General features: G+C 43.0%; 1 protein-coding gene across 2 annotated transcripts; it reads right to left on the reverse strand.

Annotated features, from left to right (window-relative positions):
- Positions 1–979: 979 nt before the first annotated feature.
- On the reverse strand, positions 980–20,704 carry KLF5 (KLF transcription factor 5). 2 transcript variants are annotated; one of them, XM_036392140.2, is made up of 4 exons: positions 20,383–20,704; positions 16,488–17,364; positions 15,297–15,356; positions 980–2,919 (listed from the first exon to the last, which is right to left on the reverse strand). In XM_036392140.2, the coding sequence occupies exons 2-4, from the start codon at positions 17,350–17,352 to the stop codon at positions 2,741–2,743; spliced, it is 1,104 nt and encodes a 367-aa protein (XP_036248033.1). In that variant the 5' UTR covers positions 17,353–17,364; positions 20,383–20,704; the 3' UTR covers positions 980–2,740. The 2 variants fall into 2 exon arrangements, with proteins under 2 accessions (XP_036248033.1, XP_036248025.1); XM_036392132.1 differs by lacking the exon at positions 20,383–20,704 and adding an exon at positions 19,223–19,619.
- Positions 20,705–21,209: the final 505 nt, after the last annotated feature.

Consider the following 21,209-nt stretch of genomic DNA (forward strand, 5'->3'; position numbering starts at 1 on the left):
TGGGAGCTCTCTCTCCCTATGCTCCAAAACATTGTTCTGCTTACTGTTGTAGTTGTGCAGTTAGGTGAGATGCAAGGAGAATTTCTTAGCAGTTAACTGGGTCTTCACTAACTTGGTTAATGCCATCCTAACTATTTTGTAAAAGGAGGGATTAGATGACATGTGAAAGACAATAATTAAGAGAGAAAAATCAATTGAAGAAAAATCAAAGTTTGATTGTAAGGAAAGAGCATAGAATTTCAAGAAAGGTTTTAGGAATCAGAGCTTATGAGATAATAATGGTATTTTGAATAAAGGATTGGTTTGAATATTGACATTTGCTAAAAACCTATATTTAAACTTACTCTTTCTTTGGTTTTAAGATAAATTTATTTTAAAAAGCCCATCATGCCTTCTCCATTGAGGCCTGGAGGAAACAAGAGAGATGTACCCCCAGAGATGAACAAACACAATCACTTGAATTTTTCATGTGAACTGTACTTCCACTTCCAAGGGAGAAATACTGAAGACACTGATATGGCAGGCATAGTGCTGATATTGCATAGTGCTGCTGTGGGATCTTCCTGCCTTTCTAGGGCATGAAAGGACCTTTTGGAGAGAAATTTCTTTTGGGCAACACTGTCAATGAGTATGAATAGATTTTAACCATTTTGAAAATGTGAAGGAATTTGTATACTTCTATACACCCAACAGGTACCTTTCATTTCCAATCACGCTTCTGTGGATGCACAACTACAACCGTTTTCAGGCAACCAGTCACTTCCTTTTAAGCTCAGATAGCAGAAAAGCACCAACCCTTATCCCTTCACATGTATAATTTTCATCAGGGCAGGGTGTAGAAGTGCCAGGTACTTTCCAAAGAGGCAGTCTCTATGTAGAATAGACATTCTTTGCTTAATACTGTCATGATTTCCAGCTTCTACTGCAAAACACAGAACTTTCCTTGTCAGGAGCTAGAGAAAGCACATGCACGCACACACACTTTAGGCACTTTGTTTTATTTTGCAAAAAAAAAAAAAAAAGTCTTTATATATAAACGATTTCATTCTCTCTCAAAACATTCTACAACTATACAGCTGTTTGCTCCATCATTTGCATATGAAATACCACAATACAAAAATAAGGTAGGGGGGAGGCAAAAGAAGCAAAACAGCAACCAATTTCTGCATGTGTTTCCACGTATAAACATTTGAAGCCTTACAAAATTATTTACATCGTTTGTCAACTATTTACATTGAGAGCAACATTTCTAACTATAACAAACAAAACTATAATTTATCAAGTATACGTAAAATTGTCTTGAAAAAAGAAGAGTCTATCATATACCACAAATAAATAAAGACAAACAACAGTTTTAACAAAGCTAGGTTTTCCTGCAAGACCCTTTTTTTTTTGGTATTTTGATTGTCTATTTTAGCCTTTGGTTGACAGCTTAATATTACGGCTTGTGAAGTTCAGACACTTCTTAGGTTTGTTTGGTTTTCTCCTGTTGTCTGGCCAAATCCTACCTGGTCTAACCTCATCTTTGGCCCTCCATCTATGATTTCAAGGCTGAGCACGGTGGATCAAAGTCATTGTTAGCATAAAAGGGCAGCATTTCATTGACTTCCGTGGAGTTTCAGCTACTTCGGTAAGCAGTACATTTTTCCCTGCGTGTGTCAGTCTGAACAGTGGATTAACTAAACTGCACTGTAATTTAAAAAAAATTACTGTATCTTTTACCTTCTAGTAAATTACATCCAATATCCACATGAAACTAGATCATACTGGTGCTGAACCAGCTTAATATGTCTATGTATGAAAACTGCATCCTAAATCCTTCTTTTTAAAGTGATACTAAGTTTAGCTTATGGTAAGAGGTTTAACATTCTGTGTTCATTTTAACTATCCCCGCTATTTCAGCTTCCAAAATTGACTTCTTCCAATTGACTTTATAGTTCATTCTCCGTGTTTTGCCCTTTTACGCAATTTGAAAACAAACTCCTGCTTTGAATATTCAGTGCACACCATTGAGTTAACAGGTACAGAACATCTGACTAAATTGGTACTATTTTGAGAGGTATTTAAGTATTTTTTTTAATAAATGTGCCAAGTTATCAAATGTAAAACAACTGCTTATTTCAGATGTTTCTTAGAAAACTTTTGTATTAAACCTAAAAAGCTGATTTGCATATTTACAAAATCTTTGTCATAGCAAACATGCAACACACAGAACAAAATGCTTTGTTCTATGGCTGTTTATGAATTTTCCTATGTATTTTATATCCACAGAACAGGCTTAACATTAAAAAAAACCCCCACATGTACTTAAGTATGTCCAGTAAAAATCTGACAGATTACAGTTCATGGCTTTTCCACTGTGTGCATTCATCTGCATCCTCTCGTTAATTTGTTTACTAAACATTGTCACAATAATGACAGTGCTTTGGTCAAAACACTGCAAGAGGAAAAAAAAAAGTATAAAGCTGCAATGTGTTGAGATATAATACTTGTAAAGAGATGAAACCTGCTGACTAAAGCCATATACATCATGAAAGCAAACAAATGACTGAACACTCCGATAATTGTGATACAGTGTCTTCCCTTTTTCAGCATAAATATACAAAATATACATTTCCAGTTCCTTTTGAGATCTCTTTTGAAGTGGATACACTCAAAAATTCAACTAATTTCAGTTGTACATCGAGAGTCAATAGGAAATTGCATAGATACAGAAGAGCCTCCGTGACCAGTCCAGCTCCTAGTTCTGATGCCTCTTCATGTGGAGCGCCAGGTGGTCGGAGCGGGAGAAGCTGCGGTTGCAGACGGCGCACTGGAAGGGCTTTGCCCCCGTGTGCTTCCTGTAGTGGCGCGTCAGCTCGTCGGAGCGCGCGAACCTCCAGTCGCAGCCTTCCCATGTGCACTTGTAGGGCTTCTCACCTGGAACAGAGCAGGCAAAAATGGAACCGTCAGCTGCCACTCCTCAGCAGAAAACTGACATAAGTCTGCACTGAATGGCACTGCTCTTCCATTACATATCCTCATTATTCACAGCTCTATGCATCAGGCCCCAAACTAACAGCCTCTTTGTTTTTTCAGCTCTTGAAAATGGGATTTAATTCCTCACTAAAGCGTACAAAACTTTCAAACATGCAAATTGGAGAGAGCTATGGTACAGGAATGCAGAGTTAAAAAGCCTGCATGAGACCAAAACCTGCTCCTTTACACTCACCACAGTATGGGAGGGAGTAGGGGGAAAAAAAAGCAGTCTCGTGTGACAATCAAGACTGGTTTGTAACTTAACTTGCACCTTTCAAAAATGGGCAAGTTACACAGTGCCTTTTTAAGAGGTCTGAAATGGCAAAAAAGATTTCTATAAGGATTCTTTGCAGTGTGCAGATCTGTTCAAGAGCTTCTGATGTGTGAAGAAAGGGGCACAGTGTGCTACAAACACAACGGGGATAGTATTTCCTAAAATGTCACAAGCAATAAAAACTTGTGGTAACCTGCCTGGGGCTAGCTATAAATAGGAGAAAAGCACCTCCAAGTTCAAAGCACCCATTTTCAGAATAAAATGTCTTTAATCAGGTGCTTAAATAGCCATATTTTAAGATGGCAAGTTCTTGCTGTCTTCAGCAGTCTATACTGACACAGGAGGAACATGGCACCTCAAAACTTGCTGTGTTACAGCAGCAACCGGCCCAGGCACCTGAAATGTTCATGTTCACCCATTTTAGAACTGGAAAAACAGTGTTTTAAGCATTCCTACAATTTACAGGTGTTTGTTGAAATGGGGGAAATATGGAGTCACAAAGCCATGATGACTTCTGTGTGAAATCAGAATTTTACACGGGTATGTACACCTGCCTAGGAGCTTGTGTGGGCATGATGTCACCGCACAAGCAAGCTTCATATAAATAAAGAGGTTAATGTTCTTCATATAAATAAAGAGGTTAATGTTTGATGTTGTTTGACAAAAACACCTTGGAGTTGGGAGAGTGAATTGCTATCTATATTATTTTGTATTAATTTGACTTGTTTGTCATGAAGATAAAGAAAACCGAGCATATCAAAGCACTTGGCAGTAGCTTCATTTGGAACAGAAACTGACCAAAGCTGAGCTTTTCAAACATTTCTTTCTAATCCCTCTTACAGATCTTCTACACCCCCACTGGTCCCAAACCTTTGCACTGACAGCTCAATCCTACTGCAGAGTGAAGTGCCTCCTACTTTTCCCTGTTTCACTATCACACACGCACATGGAAGAAAGAGAGGGGGTCAGTATCCTGCAATCAGAGTGCTTATTCTGCATCAGTTATGCAGGTAACACCACCTGAGAAGCTCCAAACCATTACTTCAAAGGCACTTATTTATCATGCAGATGAAATTATGAAACTGCTTTTGTCTGGGAGTTTCTACTGCTTTGTCTGATCAGCTAAAAAGTTTTCATCTACTACTGAGTGCAGAACTAGCCCTTTGCTCATAATGGGGATGTAACTTTGTACTGCCAGGTGTTGTCACAACCAGAACTAGACCTTTTCAGGAAAAACTAACCACTCACCCACCCAACAATCTCTTTGCATCAACAGCAACTGGGATTTATTGAAGTCATGGTGGAAACCTAACATTCCTTAGGAAAGACGAGGGCCCGGCATCACCTCTCACAGAATTTGTAATTATCTGGTGGATCACAAATCAGAACAGAAATCAACACAGATTTCTGTCACAGCTGAATTAACTGTGAGTAAACTCTGAATTTACTCAGAGTAAATTCTGATGCTGATTGAAGATAGGAATGATCTATCATATAGGGTTCTTTTTTGCTCCATGAAACACATACTGTAGGCTAAAATACAAATTTCATTCAAACATGGTGTGTAAGCTTTTCTAACACCAATGAATCCTGCTGAGAACACATTTGATCTTCACAGTAGAATGACAGGAAAGGTCCCTATTCAGTGAGGGATCTTTTGCACTATACAGATGATCCTCAATGTATTTTAATTGGGTTAACAATAGAGGCTGTAAAAGCCTGTGTTGCTGATCCAAAGGCACAGCACCAGGGAGATAATCACTGAACACTTTGTGTTAAGGCACATGTGCACACACAGAAGTTACACAAAATAATTATTCCTGTATTTGAAATGTCTTAATTTAGGGACAGTGTATTTATTTATTTTCCTCCTTTCTTTCTCCTTTTCTCCCTGTTTCCCTTAAATTCTTCCTTAAAAGTTTTCACTCAAAGCTGCCACATTATACTTGATGCTCACAGTGCTGTGAGCCTGACACCCCCTCGCTGGCCAGGAAGAGCATATACAGTCAGGCCTCCATCTACTCCAAATGCTTCTTGTGTTTTGCAGGATTATACAAGGAATGGCAGAGAAGGTAAAGAGGGCAGGAAAACAGCACTAGTTAACAAAAGCCTAGGAGTATCCAGACCAGACTGGAATGGGGACCCGGAGATTAAGATCTGTTTCCAAGTCTGGCACTGAGGAGGTATGAAATACACAACTTTCACTGAGTGTGAGGCTATGCTGCACTGTAAAAGCAGCCTCAAAGCTGTCCTGTGTAGGTGACACCTGACCCTGTCAGAGTCCAAACAGCAACAAAAAAAGCTGTCCCCTGTTAAAACCTTTCCTAACACGCGAGCAGTGTCAGCAGGTGCTGTGAGGGCTCCTGGCAGAGGAAGTGCCGGCGTGCCGGCAGTCTGGGCAGCAGTGATCCCTGTGCCCTGCTGGGTGCCACAGCCTCCCAGGCAGTGCTGAGTCCCACGGCCAGGACCCCCATCAAAGCCCAGGGCACTCAACTTTGCAGAGACACTGTTTAGCAGCTCACCACACTGGTCATGGTCACACCACTGCCTGCCACAGCCACAAATCATCCTGGACAACAGCGTTGCTCCAGGAAAAGCTCAGGCAGTGCCATGCAGAACAGCACCACTCCTCCTTGCTGGCAGACTGCTGCAGACCTGAGCTAAACCAAGCACTGCTAAGGGGATGAGCACAGGAACAAGCTGGTGCCTTACTCAGATTGTTTTAATAGTGTTACTTTTATGTACTGGAAATTAAAGCCAGAACGCTGCTTTTAACCCCTGCTTTGGCCAACAGTGAGAACTGGAAAATATATTTTTAGTGCCAGTGTAGAGGCCCGGATTATTTTGAATAAATCCTAGGGGTAAAATACTGAATATCTATGTTTGTAATGCTAGTTTCCGTTGGAAAGTTTTATTTAAGAACTGAATCAATTTCAAATGTTTTCCTTTTGGGCAAGGAGGAAGGGGGGGGTAAAAAAAAAGTAGGTGGAGATTAATTTTCACTCATTTAGAGCAAGCAGAGAACAACTAGCTGGTACTGTTTTCTCTCTCTCAACCTATACACATGCTTTTTGTCATTTAGCAGAAATAAGAATTTGGTTTTAAGTTCCTGCAAGCAAGGGGAAAAGAGTCTCACATATTTTTCTGAAGTGATCCTACTTCTTTACTGTGCTGACTTTGAAGGTCAGAGAAATCTCGGTTGAAGACTTATTTTTAAAAAATGCAGGTATACACAACAAGGGACACTGAACTCTTTATCCACTGTTTTCGTTGGCTACATAGTAATGTAAGATTTGTTTACTTTAATGATTGTGCAAAATACAGGAGCTGTAAAGTTTCAGAAGTATTTGGTTTTCCTCCAGCAATTTAGGGCTTCTATAGGGTGTTAAACCAAGAATGCCACTGGTCATCAAACATGAGAGCAGTACAGCTCAGTAACTGGAACACAACCATGGTATCAAACAGGTATTTCACTGTAAAAGCAAGAAAACAGCTAACTCCTCCACTTCAGGGGAGCTTCCACGGGATTTGTTAGAATGTCAACACTGTTCAACTAAAACACCATGGAGGAAGCTGGTACCGATTTCCAGCCAAATAGCACACTCCAACCCTTTCTTCCCAAGCCAGAAATATTATACACAGCACTTCTGGGAAACAGAACTGCTTTCCTTTAAATTATACTTCAACAGGATAGGGATTTCATAAGTTTAATTGGATTTCTGCACAACCTCCTTCCAGTATCAATGGTTTAAAATATTTTGCTAGGCTTATACATCACAAAATATATTTTTAAGTTCTTGAGCTCTTAATATGCATCCATTCTCCTGTTTTAAAGAAATACATTTGTGGAGCATGAGAATGAGACTTGTATTTGAGCACAGAAATTTTAAGCCCTAATGTTTAGATTGGAAGGTCTTTTAAAGAAAGCACGCACCAAGAGATAAGGGAGTTTAATCTGAAAGGAGACTATTTTGCTTCCAAAGTGTCTATTTGTTATAAAAAAAATTATTCATAATGCTGTGAGATTACCAGGACGTCAAAAAGACGTTTAGATGTCCACATATAACGTGCTACACTAGCCAGCCACCTCAACAGATAAAATCTCCCCCAGCAGATCCCATGGTTCGGGTTTCTTATCAATACCACAGGAGAGTGGTCTGGATCAGTAAAGTACACACACTGTGTTGCCTCTTCTCCCTTTAATTTATCTTCTGATTCAGTTGTGTCAAAACGCACCAATGGCTTTCCTAACATTTAATTCTAGTCGCTGGCAGTGACCCTTGCGGCCATGCTCACTTGGGTAAGGCACAGTGCCACCCGTGTCGGGGGAGACGGTCATTTTGAAGACACCCACTATCTTCAACACACAGCCTCTGCTCAAGAACATGTTTCTGTTTAAAACTGTTTGGAAAAAACAAGTCACTGACAGACTCCGTTTTTGATGAATCTCCCCCTTAATAAGAAAATAAGCTTCCTTATTTCATCAAAGAGTCGTATGACTTTACTTCTTTTATTTCTGCAATTCACTGCCAGGACGGCTTTCTTTAAAAAAAAGTTGTAAACAGCAAGGGCTGGATTTTCAAACCTAAAGTTAGGTAACTCTATTGGTATGCAGAAATCCAAATACAGATATTACACCAGCCAATGCCTGCAACTTCACTTGTTTCCTATCAGAGATTTCTGTCAGAACAGCGAGTTTGGAGCTCCCTTAAGGAATAACAAATAGTACACTTTTCAGAGACTCCAAAATCACAACACCTGATTACAGCTCATAAGGGTATAAAAGTATAAAGACAGCCGCGCCGCACCCCCCCTCCTGCCTCCAGTCTTGCAATCATTTTAATATTACTTGTGCTTATTACGGAACTATTTCTAGCAGCAAGTGGTTGGCCTTAAAAAATATTTGGGCAGGTGTGGTAAAATTGTGGCAAAGCAGAAGTTTCTGTACCAAAACTGCACCAGTTATGTGCATAACCTTTATCATGTTCAGCTTTAAAACAGATTATTAGAAAGATTTATATTGTCTCAAAGATTTCTGGCACATTTGTTTTCAAATTTTTCATGTTAACATCAGTTCTCGTAATTTCCTGAGATGCTATAGCCTCAAATTTTAAAAATATTAAGAACAAATGAAATGTTTTTTCTGTTTTGGTTTGCTTGAAATAGTGTTTCCCTAGCTAACAGCACCATAGTTTTAAATTCTGACTGGGTTACTGGGGTGTATGTCTGCGAGCAGTCAGAAGTTTTTTGCTCTACACACTTTCCTAAAATCAGATCTTCTTTCTTTTATTGACTAAGTGCTAAGTGCTGTAGTCATCATTAAAAGCAGCTTCTAGGTTTGGTTTTGGGTTTTTTTTTTTTGAAAAAGAACAAAAAGCTGGATTTTCAAAATAAGTAATCCCTCAGATGTTTAAAAGATCTTTAGTGCACTAAAATTCTTAGTTGTCCAAGATGGAGATGGATGAGAGGACTGATAGCAAGCGAAGTACATCCAGCTTATTCTGTGTGTGACAAAACAAACATAGTCCTTGAAACAACCATCCACAAATGGTATGAATGAGCAGCATATGCAGCACGCTTCTAAATGCAATAAGGTCTGTGCCTACTTTAGCAGTGGCTAAAGGGGTACTATTAAATACTCCTTCACCATGAAACAGCATTTTATGGAATTTTGTAACAGAGAGCTTTGAGCTCAGCACAAAGTCCGGTCACTGATAAATGAAGCATGAACAGGAATAAAAGATAACTCACTGGTGATCAAAGAGGACAGCCAAAGGAATTCACTGTCTGACTGCAGAGGTGCAGAAGGCATTACCTTCTCAGCACTCCCACCAGTGCTAGAAGCACACTTATTTTGTTAAGTGTTGTCTTATGCTGTTCAAGGATTAGTGGGGAATCTTGACTGCTCTGTGCAATGGTTTATTTTCTTTCTGGTTTAACATTCTGTCTTAACAGAGGTGGTCTCTCTTCAAGGAGATATGCAAACAGAGAAAAGGAATTTTTTTAAGTAGGTTTATAAGAAATCCATGCCATTTAGGGTGCATGGCTGTGTCTACACATCCTGTGCTGAAGAACACATTTCCACACCTATGCCTGTGGTACAAGAACTGCTCTTTCACCAATAACACTGGCTTTTGTACAGTCAGATAAGACGCGCTCTTAAAATGGAATTTATTAAACGCATACTCTAAACTTCCAGATCTCCATCTACTATATGCACACATACAGCAAAAGAAAAAAAAGGCAACACATTAAAGGTATTTTAACTCAAAGCAAAGCACTGTACACTCACCAAAATCAAAGGTTTTAATATGTCCCTAATCAGAGTTGTTAAGAGATCTCTGAATATAAATAATGCACCCTGACAGGACAGGAATGCTGCTACCAAGATACTCAGACTAAACTAGGACATTACTTAAATGTTTCTAATCTTTCACCAATGGGAGGTGCAGGTCATCTAACAAACAACAAGCAACACACTACCCTGCCTGGAACTGGGAGTCAGTCGTCCCAGTAAGCCTCAGAAATTAATTACAATAAGGAATGTCTGATCAAATAATGGAAAGTTTTAATCACTGGCAATTGCTGTGAATCTTGGGACTATTAGCCTATGTAGGGCGGTCTCAAACTGAACTATATTTAAAGCTGGTCTCTTAGGTCAACAGTTTCCTTATCAAGAATCAAATATCCTGGAACTGAAGTTTAATCCTCTCAGGGAGCAATTGACAGAAACAACAGTTTTTTTTAAGCTGTCATGCTTAGAGGGACTTTCTAGGCTTTTAATCAAAAAGAAAATATTAGGCTTTTCTTTCCAGTATCTAAAATCTAACTGGAATACCCTCACCTGACACCTCAGAATTTAATTCCTACTTCATAGAAGTTTTATGGTGGATACTGGTGAGAGTGATCAGTAATGTTTAAATAAAATTCAGGTTTATGCTGCTAACATTTCAACCTCTTTTGAGCAACACATTCAAACACTTCCCATTCTGCTTATGACTGCAGATAAAGAACCAGATCAATTATTCCCAAGGCCTGCGATCATTCATGAAGTGTTTGAAAAAAATGCATTATTTTCCCTTAAACTGTGGTTTGCAGAGGAAAATAATGTACTTCCATTTCTCACACAGGCAACTAATGGATTTAGCAGAATTCATAAATAAAAGATACTAACATAGCCTTCAGCAGTGTCTAGCAACACTGCACTTTAATGCACTTTGTCAACAGTTTTCTTTAACTCTCTTCCACTTATCCTTATGGTCTCTATCAATGATGGCATTTACTGACAGCTCCTTAAAACGTAATCTATGCAACTCACCCATTTAACAGGTCAAAGAAGCTGGATCTGCACAGAAGTATTACTTAATTGCTGTTTTCACGATTTCAGGGTAAGAATTGCTATGGCTGCAACCATGTGCAAGGCAGAGTCTTTTGGGGCCTCCATTCCTCATTTGCACACCATGAGCAAAATCCCGCACCCAAGTCTCAGTATTATTTGAATTCATTTGTGCTTTTCTTCCAGCAGGAGCCCAACTACTACTTGTCTTCCCTTCCAAACCAGGCTTCCTTCCTGAATTCCTGGGCTAATGACAGCACCCTGAACAAGTGTCCCTCTACAGGTATGGTGAGCTGAGAGCATCAAGTCCCAGGGACTGCTGAAGTCTACTGCTTACAACTGGTTCTAATCCTGATGCACCATCGGTCTAATTCTGGATCTATTGAGGCAGAGATCTAAAATAAAATAAAATGTTTAACACCTTGACAAACCGCACAAGTCAGCAGCTGTTCTGTGCCTATATAAACATTTGAAATAACCAGGGACAGTGGAAGTATTTTGAGTGCATCTCATTAGGGAAATGCCATTTCTCTTGAGTTATCTCGGCTTCCACTTCCCATCACCAAATACAAGCTAGATCTATAGATAGAGATGAAATAGTTCTGCAGTTAATGCTAGAAACTATTAATGGCAAGCCCACCATGTGACCAGAGAACATGCCTGTACAAAGACTCTGTATACGGAAAACCAGTATGCAGCTGGAAAATGTCCTCAATGCGCGTGCCTTGATGTGTTCAAAACAATCACAGATTTTCCTCTTAAAAACATACACAATTCTGAAGTGTGCAGCTGCTCACAGAAATAATTAACCTCCCCACTAACTCCCCGTAGCCAGCTGTTCTGCAGCACTACAGGTAGTGTACAGGCATGGTACTCCAGGTGCCTGCACAGCCAACAGTCAACACATCCACAATCCAAACGTTTGGCATATAAAGAAATCTAAAAGGATACGTTATAGGACCACTGTTTCCAAATGATTATGTGATATGGATATGTGTATATACTTGGATGGCAGAAGAACTGAATGAAGTTTATCTGCAATAAGCAAATAACTACTTTTCCCAGAGATTTGCACGCGTTTCAGTTTGGACATAGAGCTGTTATGCCAGAGCTTTCAGGTGCCTTTGCTGCTGAACAGCCTGTGATAAATGCACAACCCCCTCACACATTAGATACCGCAGTTGCACAACGCCGGGTACGAAACAAAACTTGTTGCATGACGAACAGGTAACATTATTTTAAAAGAAACCATCTGCCTCAAAAGGTCAAAAAATTCCACCTGTTTTGAAAGCTGTTCTAATAAGTACTTTAAAATACCAAGTACCATTTAACCTGTTTCAGAAGTAACAAACATCAAATTTAGGTATCATATTGAAGTTTTTTAAAGTATTAAAATGTACCACACACCTGCTCCAGAACTTCATGGAAATGGACGAACAATGTTCTGTATCTTTTCAACACTCAAACTTTTGTTCATATTCTGTTTTGGGGTTGCCAGTTTACCAACTAAAATTTATTTCATCGTGAACAAATGGTAAAGCATTACATTGGGAAAGAAAAATGTGTGTCTGCTTCAGCAACCAGTACAAATACATAACCCTATCTCAGCTCTCAGCAGGAATACTGGATTCCTGATCAACAGCAAGAGTCCAGTGTAACTACACTAAATCAGCATAACTATATCACTTTATACCACCTGACTTGGTCTAAGGTAAACAGCTTGGGAACACCTAAGAAGAAAAAGATATGGGATTTTCCTCTTGCCCATTCCCTATAGTTTTTTTAGCTGTAATTTATAAAATCTGACAGTATGCTCATATCTGAACTAAGAAAAAATATACTACAGCCTACATTCCATCTATCAAAAGTAACATTTCCCTTAGGTTTGCTCTCAAAGATCATCTAGTAAACCCAGGGAAAGCCTTTCAGAAGAGAAAGGCTGCTAAATAAATACTGTGAAAAGGCTGAGATTTTCCAATACAAAAGGAAAACCATGAGGTCTGTCTTGACTTTTAATGGCAGACAAACTTTGCTGCAGGCTCTTTTATTTTAAGATGACAGATTACTGAGAAGGGCAGGGACTGGTTGGGATGAGAGAGAGACTGCAGCCAATTTTAAAAGGTATTGTTAAGAAACTAAGAATAAGGAGAGAACAACTTCAGTGGTCCATGATTACTAAAGAACGGGTTTAGCCAGATAAACAGGTCTGCTATCCCTGAAGGGATTTGAAAGAATATCACACACAACTTTATTAAAACGGCTTACGTGACATTTGCTTTAGACTTTGAAGGTAAAAGCTTCACACAAAGTCCTTTAAAAATGTTTTAAAACTGAAAACTCAAAACTTATTAGTGCTGTATGAATTCACAGTTCCAGGGGGATGGGATACACATCCCCTAATTTAGCCCTCGGCATCGATCCCTGCGGAGATCAATAGCAAGATTCCCCTGCAGTCTTGGGGAAGGCTGAGCAACTCCACAGATTTCCCTGAGTTTGCACCCCTTTACTTTAACATTCCTTAATCGATCAAACATTAAGTCAGAGATCTGGCTCTTGAAACACACTTCAATCGTATGTTAAGGCAGAGATCAGAATCGCTGCTGGAAATCTTCAAGTATGAAGTGAATATTCAGGAGAGTTAAACTAATCCAAACTCTGAAATACTGCAGGTAACAGGATACGGACTCACATTCTTGCATGTAATGCACGCTTTAGACAGTTTATCCCTTCATTCACCTCCCCAGAAGACCCTTTGTATTACAGACCTGCTTAAGTTCACTAGATTTTTATCTAAAACAACATTCTTGTTTCCATGAATACATCAGCTCCTCTGACCTTTGCACGTTTTATCCACATTTCTAGGTAAAAAAGTGAAGGCAACAATAAACATTAGTGACCCTAGGCAATATATGCTAGCCATGAGGTATGTATTTCTATGCATACAAGAACTAACTTTGTAAACCCTGAAGTCATTACCACTCAAGGCACAGAAAAAGATAGAAATGGATTAAAAAAGGAAAAGCATTCATTTCAAATGCTGACTATGTATTGTTAATGTTTAGACTAAAGCTTTGCTTTTATCTCTCTTCCTAGTTATTTTATAATAGCAATCAAGATATTTAAAACTGGTATTTAGTTCCTGGCTGAAGTGCGCAAGTGGAAATCATACACTTAAATTTACAGATTATTTATTAAACTGGGATTCTATGATACTACTCAGATTTACAGCCTCATGAAAATATTCCTTTCCTACTAAACTTACTACTAGCAAGTGATTATATATTAAGAATACTTTTAACAGCGTTGGTGCTTAGCCTGTCACTAATGCAAAACAATAATTTTCTACACTTGCTTTTAATTTTTCACTGTACAACACAGGTAACTTTCATTTCTGAAAACAAGATTTCCTTAGTAACACTTAGCATGGACATACTCAACTTCTTTACAACAATCTAACAATCCATTTATAATAGCTGCTGAACAGAAGGCCTTGTTTCCATAGAGATAGTGAAACATTTTGTTAGACGATAGCTCTGGACAAGTTTTGATTTAAGCTTAGGTGAAAACTCACTCCTTGAATGGCACAGTCCGCTTCAATAACAAAGTTGCTTGAACTGTGACTCGTGTTTTGCTCTGATTCTAAACCCATGCATAAAAGAACCAAGGTTCACACTCACTTCTAAAAACAGGAGTCACAGTCCTTTCATTTAATTTTTTTACAAAAGCAGTCATGTGCTTTTCACCAATTTAGCATGAGTGGTTCTGTATCAAGATCCCAGCAAAGAACTGTCCTTAACAGTGTCAAGCGTGCTGGTGGTGAGCTATGTGTTTTTCCTTCCCTCCCTCTCTCCTTCTCCCCCCTGCCTCAGCAGGTGAACACTTGGGAAGAGCATCTGGGACAGTTCCACCTCCCAGCCACTGTCCTCAGCATTCTCAGCTCCTGCGCCCACACAACCAACACCATCCCCAGCTCCGCTCCTCGCGGGTCCAGGAACAGGGGCGGCCTCTGTAGCTGCAAGCAGAGTTTGATCAGGGTACAAAAAAACAACTGTGACACACTGACACTCTTAATTTTCTTCATTTTGATGTCTTTTCCTGACAAAATAAAAAATTTAAAAAATCGAAGTTATGTCCTTTTTAAAAAAAATAAACATGGAGAACCACTTGTCTTTCATAAAAATAATAAAGCCCACTTAATGCCAAGTAGAAAGTAAATAGACATATCTTGGGAGTTTTCATGACATTTGTGAAAAATTCTAAGATTAAATAATCCTAAAAGTTCAGAAAGAAAGCCGAAGCCAGAAAATTCTATCTACTCAGATACATCTTCAAAAGTAGAACGTCTTTACTATGTTTAATTCACTAGTCGGGGAGGAAAAAAAGATATTTTTTTTTAACACTTCAATGGCATTTTAGACTGAAAAGGAAAGTTTCCATCTACCTCGTTGTCAGCTATTTTGAATTCCACTGAGGTTTAACAAAAGTGCATTAATAAAACAAATTTTACTTCTCACTGACCAATCCTCAAGTATTTTGTAGCTGACCTGCCAGTCTGTCCACACCACCCTAGAGAAAACAGGGAGAAGCTGGCAGACCCAGCGTTCCTGCTTTGTCAGAAACCGCGTCAGCCACGGACGAGAGACAGCGAGAGAGCGAGTGCATACATACCTGTGTGAGTTCTCAGGTGCGCTTTTAAGTGAGAAGACTTTGTATAAACTTTTGTGCAGCCTAAACAAAAAAAAACAAAACCAAAAAAAGCAAAGAGGCTTCAGTAGGGAGAATAGAAAACACTCCACACTATGTTTAAACTTCCTCATTCAGTGCTGGACTACTATCTGGACACATTTAAGTTTACTACTTTTTTGGCATAATTTTTGCCATTTAGAAGCAAAATTCTCTATAGAATGCTCCTAGAGATATGTTGCTTGACAAAGAAAAGAGAAAAACATGTATGTTTCTGGTCGACTTACTGCTTTGTAATGTAGTATATAGGCCAATGGCTGCTACAATCTATGTACAGTAACACCTGCTACATAAGTCAACAACTTGGGGGGGGTGGAGGGGGTTATGTGATTGTTTTTTTTTAAATTTCCAAGAGGACCTAATCAAGCCAGACTCGGGTCATTGTCACCCAGGGCTCAACACAACTCTTTCACTGGGCATTTACTGTAAGGCACACCGAATGGGTGACATGGCACCCAGAGCTGGCAAAGGGGGAGCTGCAATTTCCCTCTGCGCTTACAGCGGGTGTGCACGCCCTGTGTCTGGGATCACGTACATGGCAGCACACTTTCCAGTCAGATCCCTCTTCCCCTCCAGCGCAGAAGGCAATCCATCTGCAGACAATTTTCAGAGATAGTTTTAATGGATTTATGAGGGCAGTTGAATCTCCTGTTCATAACAGGGAAGAATGGCTGTGGCCTTGGCTACTGGGAGCTGAAATTACTCTTGCAGTGCCAGAAAATTCAAACAGAGCTGTACTACACTGGACAAACTGAGCCTCTGCTCTATCATGAATACTGGACAGTCACAATGATTGACACTAGCAAAGCCCAAATTTTTTATTTTTTTATTTTCTACGGAGTCTCTAATTTTGTAACATAGTAAAATGAGCTCAAGAGAATGACAAATGACATGAAGAATACCAATTATTTAACGAATGTGAGAGTCTTCCACTCAAAACAATGACAAAGACAAATTCTACTTGGACAAAGAACTATTTGGTTCTCCTTAGGTGTAGACCACAGCTAAAGAAAACCACTTATACTTCATCCATTATTATTCACACTTGTTTTTGTTTTTTGTTTTTTTTTTTTTTTTTATTGCAAGAGCTGGGATTTTCTGGCACAGATTGCTTACCTGGGTAGTCACAGTAGTGGATACGTCTTTTCTCCAAATCTGGGTTACTTCTCCTGTTGTATCTGACAGGTTGGATGTTCTGGGGGGTTATGGGCAGAGTTGCTGGTAGATTCGGGTTGTGAATCGCCAGTTTGGAAGCTATAGTTGCAGCGTATGATGGAGGAGGGGTTAAATTCTGCAGCATCTCTGCTTGTCTGTCTGGACTTCCAGGCTCTGAGCTTGGGGGTGAAGGAGGGAAGTAAGTGGCCTGCTGCTGCAGAAACTGGTTTGGCATGGTGTAGGTGCAGGGGGGGATGCCCTGGAACTGTTTCATTGCAGTCTGTGGAACAGCCGAGGAGAGCGTGTTAAGGCCCGCCATGGCTGAGGGCATGGAGACATTGCTGAGGGAGTCCATCACGGCCGCCTGGGGAGTGGTGCTGGGCATGTCTAAATCCGGCGAGCTCAAGAGCTGATACAACTGGCCTTGCTGGGGTGTGATGGAAAGATGGACATCTGGAGTAGGAAGCTCCTGCTTGATGAAAATGTTGTTCACGTCAGGGGTTTGGTGGGAGCTGAAGATGCTGGTAAATTCTGGGAGGGCCTGAGTGGGAGCAGGGGCAGGGGCAGTAGTTTCGTTCTGGTGACTGAAGATGGTGACTGAAGATGGTTCTGTCTTGATGTGGGTTACACAGGGTCGCTGAGATTTGTACAAGCCAGTTCTCAGGTGGCTGATGTCAGGCAGGAAGACGTTCATGTTGATGCTGTAAGGCAACCCTTCGCTGTCGGTGAAAAACTGGTCTACAACCGAGGCACTGTCTCTTCTGTATTTCTTATGTTCAGGAATGACGGGAACGGGCGGGAGCTGAGGTGCCAGGTATTTCTCCATTTCACATCTCGTCTACAAAGACAAAACAGACCATAATCCACATGATTTGTTACCAGCTAAGAAAGATGGTGGCATCCAAGTCATGTGAGGCTTTACAAATAAAAGGCAATACTGTTCATCCAGCTGCAAGACACCTACAGAGGAAGTTATGAATGCTCACACTAATGAAAACCTGCTTGATTTTACAATCAGCACGCTGATCAACATCATCAAGGACAAGGAGATAAAGTCACAGTACAAAGCGTTCACACATTAAGACAGATCTGATGTTTCAGCATACACAAACTTTTCATCTTTTATGCCTAAAAGACAGTGCAAGGCGCAGAAGTGACAGGCGCTGTGCCTAATCTGCAGATCTCCTGCTCTGGAATTCACTGCTGGAGCAGGGTGACTGCCTATCTCTTTCACCCGCTTCTCTTTGAAATGCTAACTGTAAAAGCCACATCCTCAGCTGACTATCTGAATACTAATACTTCAAATAATGTTTATATATATATATAACATACTTCCATGATTTTTCATCCCTAGAAGAACGGGATTTAATTAGAAATAGAACACCGAAGTGTAAAGTTACTAATAATATCGAATAAAAAGGAGACGGGTTGACTACATCAGAGTATTCTTTGTGTAAAGTGTCTCCAGGACTACACTTGAGCCAATAATAATCTATGCAGTGTGTAATTGTCTAATAGCGTGATAACCATGTCCCTATCCATGCCTCGGTTCCCGGAGAGCTCTTTAATTACTGGAAAATCACCCTCTTAGCACGGTAGTGCGAGGGAATCCGTGGGTGGCTGGAGCCCTATACATTACTGCTGTACAGTCATCGGCAAAACATTTACCATGCAGTCTTCAGTGGGCAAATGCTACATTCCCCCCTGCCCTGTCAAGAGAGTGCTCATACCAGACCCGTTTAGCACCCCGCAAGCGAAAGCAGCTGACAAACAGCAACTCCGCCCGAAAGTGGATTTTAGGACCTTTCTTCAAAGACCCCCGGTAAACACCACAAACAAACACAGCCGCCTTCCCGTCTCCCTTTGATCTGGATCTGCCCCGACATGCCAGGCTACTTTTTCCAGCTCTTGTTTACGAGTCGAGGGCAGCTCGCTTTGAAGACAGGGACTTATTTACTCCTTAGGGAAGACACCACCGAAAGGCAGCGCCCGACAGAGCGCTGCCCGGCACCGGGGTTCCCTCTCCGCCGACCCGGGCAACGCCGGTGCCTCGTAGGGCGCGGGGAACCGCCCCTGGAGCGGGCACCGTCCGCGGGCTGGAGCCCGGCTGCGGTCAGCACCTTCCCGCTTTTAGCTCCTCCAGCTGTTTGCCTGCGGATCCGCTCCCAAACAGCCTCTTGGGACAGGCACAAAGTCCTGGGAAGTCCCCCGTTACCAGCGAGTCGTGTGCTCTCCCCCCCCGCCCCCCGAACATGACTCCTTGCGTGGGCGAGGAGGACAGGCGGCCGCTCTAATTCTGCCGCCGGGCAAGTGCGAAGGCAGCAGCTGTAGCTTTCAACACACTAGCGGGGGCAGCCCGGCTCCCCCCGCCTCGCCGGGACGGCCCCGGCTGCCTCTCCGCGCTCCGCCGGCGGGAACACGGGAGCGCTCCCGCTCCGCACGGGCAGGATGGGCGGCGTGGCCGCTCCCCCGCACATACACACGAACCCATACACGTACATACATACACACACGCACCCTGCCGCTGCTGCCACAGCCCCGCAGTTCGGTGTCCGCCGCCCTCGCCCCGCAGCCCGGCCCCACCCAGTCCCGCCCGCCCCGCAGCGGCCGCTCCGGCCGGGGCGAGGCGCGGCTCCGGCGCTGCGCGGGCAGCACCGAGTGCCCACCGGCGGCTGTGAGCGCTGCTCGCTGCCTACCTGCACCATCTCCTCCGCCGGCAGGTTCGCGCCGCCGCCCCCCGGGTGCTGCTGCTGCTGCTGCGGCGGCGGCGGCTGCTGCTGCTGCTTCAGGTCCTCTCCAGGGAAGATCGCTGCCTCCCGGGCCCCCAGCACGGGCTTCAGCTGCGCGAACACCGGCTCCTCGGGCTGCTGCACGGGCCCCAGGCGGGCGGTCATGGTCAGCACCCTGGTGGCCATGGGGCTGGCGGCGGGCGCGGCGCGGACGGGCTGCCCGCCCCGGCGCAGGGCGAGTGACCCGCGGGCGGCTCCGGGCGGGCGGGCGGGCGGTGGCTGCTCGTGCGCTCACTGCCCAGGAGCACCAGCCCAGAGCGCATCCACTCCGCTATCGTCAGTGCCTCCGCCTGTACCTGGCCGCGGGTATCTACCCGGTAACACACGCCCGCCTCTATTTCACCCTACTCCACCCCCGGCCCCCCCTATACCCCACCCAGCCCGGAGAGGGGGCCGGCCCTGCCGCCCGCCCTGCCTACGGGGAGCGCGGGCAGCTCCTCCCCGCCGCCCGGTCCGGCTCGGCTCGGCCCGGCCTGGCCCGCCTCGGCCCTGCCCTGCCCTGCCCTGCTGCGGCGGTGATGGCGGAGCGGTGCCGATCCCGGTGCCGGAGCCGATCCCGGTGCCGGCTCCGGCAGGGCGGTACCGCCCGGGCAGCAGCCGGGGAGCGGTGCCCGGCGCAGTCCCTGGCAAGGAGCGGCCGGCGCGGCGCTCGTCCCGGAGTGGAAGCGGATTTTCAGCAAGTGCGGCGCTCCGCCGGGGCTTTTCTCGTGCTTGTACTATTATTTATAGTCTTGTAAAGAAGCACTGCTAATGTGGGCACTTTAAAACAACTGTCTTGTCCTACCTTTCATCTTCAAAAGGGTTTTAAAGGCAGTCGTTCAGATTTATTATTTTTTGTCCTGAAGGCAACTCGTACTCGAAACCTGCTGCTAATAATTATCAGCCCGGCAGTACACATCCACCCGCCCCCTCCCCACCCCGTACACTGTGAAAATGAAGCTTTCCAGCATTTTAGAGAAATAGCGCAGAGGACAAGGAAGGCGGGTAGAGGAAAAGAGGTAGAGGCGATTGAACCTTCTCTTTCCCCCCTCCTCCCCCCCACCGAAATGAGGCAAGTTTCTATTTACTTGTTTTGAGGTGTGGTTTCGGCGCAAAGCATATTTCCCCGTAGACACAGGACGGTGAGCTAAGCTGCTGTATGTTTCGCTGAAGCAGAAAAAGGAGGGACGCTGTCCTTTCGTGCGACACCGACCGGCTCACGTCGTATGGGAAAAGTACAGCATGTAGTGGAGCTTTGGAAAAAAGCACAAACTTTCCACCTTTCTCCCAGCCCTGTCAGCTCTGCGCCTTCGGTTTGCAGGGAGAGAGTCTGAGAATCTACAGAAATGTTGGCAACCTCCCCCTCCCCGTATTTATCCCCCATCATTTACCGACAAGGTTCTTTTTTAAAACGTAAAAAAAGCATTTTCTTTCTGGTCAGCCTGGCACTCCTCCCCTTTGCCGCCCAGTCCACAGCGAGTAGGATGTCTCAGAGCCTGCATGCAGAGAGCTAATTACAGAACCAGGGAAGAGCTCAGCATAACATTTCTTTTCACGAACTGTCTGTTTAGCAATATGTAGCCTCTTGATGCTTGTTATTACTAACGTAGATCCGGCTACTCCCGTCAGCGCCGCATTTAAAGCCGTGCAGGCTCATTTCCATCCGACACCAACACGTATTCCCGTTTAGGCAATATGCAACTTCAGTGTCCTTTACTGAAGACTCATGGCTGGCATTTCGTTCCCCACTCAAGCCTAGGAACACGTGTTTCAACCATCAGATTTTAAAATCATGTCTTGTTTTTTGTGAATGCCCTTCACATAACCCTAGTTTAAGGTTAAACTTCAAACTATGCTTTTTGAATACCTGACATGTCCCTTATGCCAACCCTGTTAGGCTTCAAACTATGTTTTT

Source organism: Molothrus ater, chromosome 2, assembly GCF_012460135.2.
Source record: "Molothrus ater isolate BHLD 08-10-18 breed brown headed cowbird chromosome 2, BPBGC_Mater_1.1, whole genome shotgun sequence".
Lineage (NCBI taxonomy): Eukaryota > Metazoa > Chordata > Aves > Passeriformes > Icteridae > Molothrus > Molothrus ater.

Coding starts and splice junctions, on each gene's coding strand:
- KLF5 (XM_036392132.1), bottom strand. CDS start 19,441: ATGGCCACCAGGGTGCTGACCATGACCGCCCGCCTGGGGCCCGTGCAG. Junction 17,365..19,222: donor CGGCGGAGGAGATGGTGCAG/GTAGGCAGCGAG, acceptor TTGTCTTTGTAG/ACGAGATGTGAAATGGAGAA. Junction 15,357..16,487: donor CCACTACTGTGACTACCCAG/GTAAGCAATCTG, acceptor TTTTTTGTTTAG/GCTGCACAAAAGTTTATACA.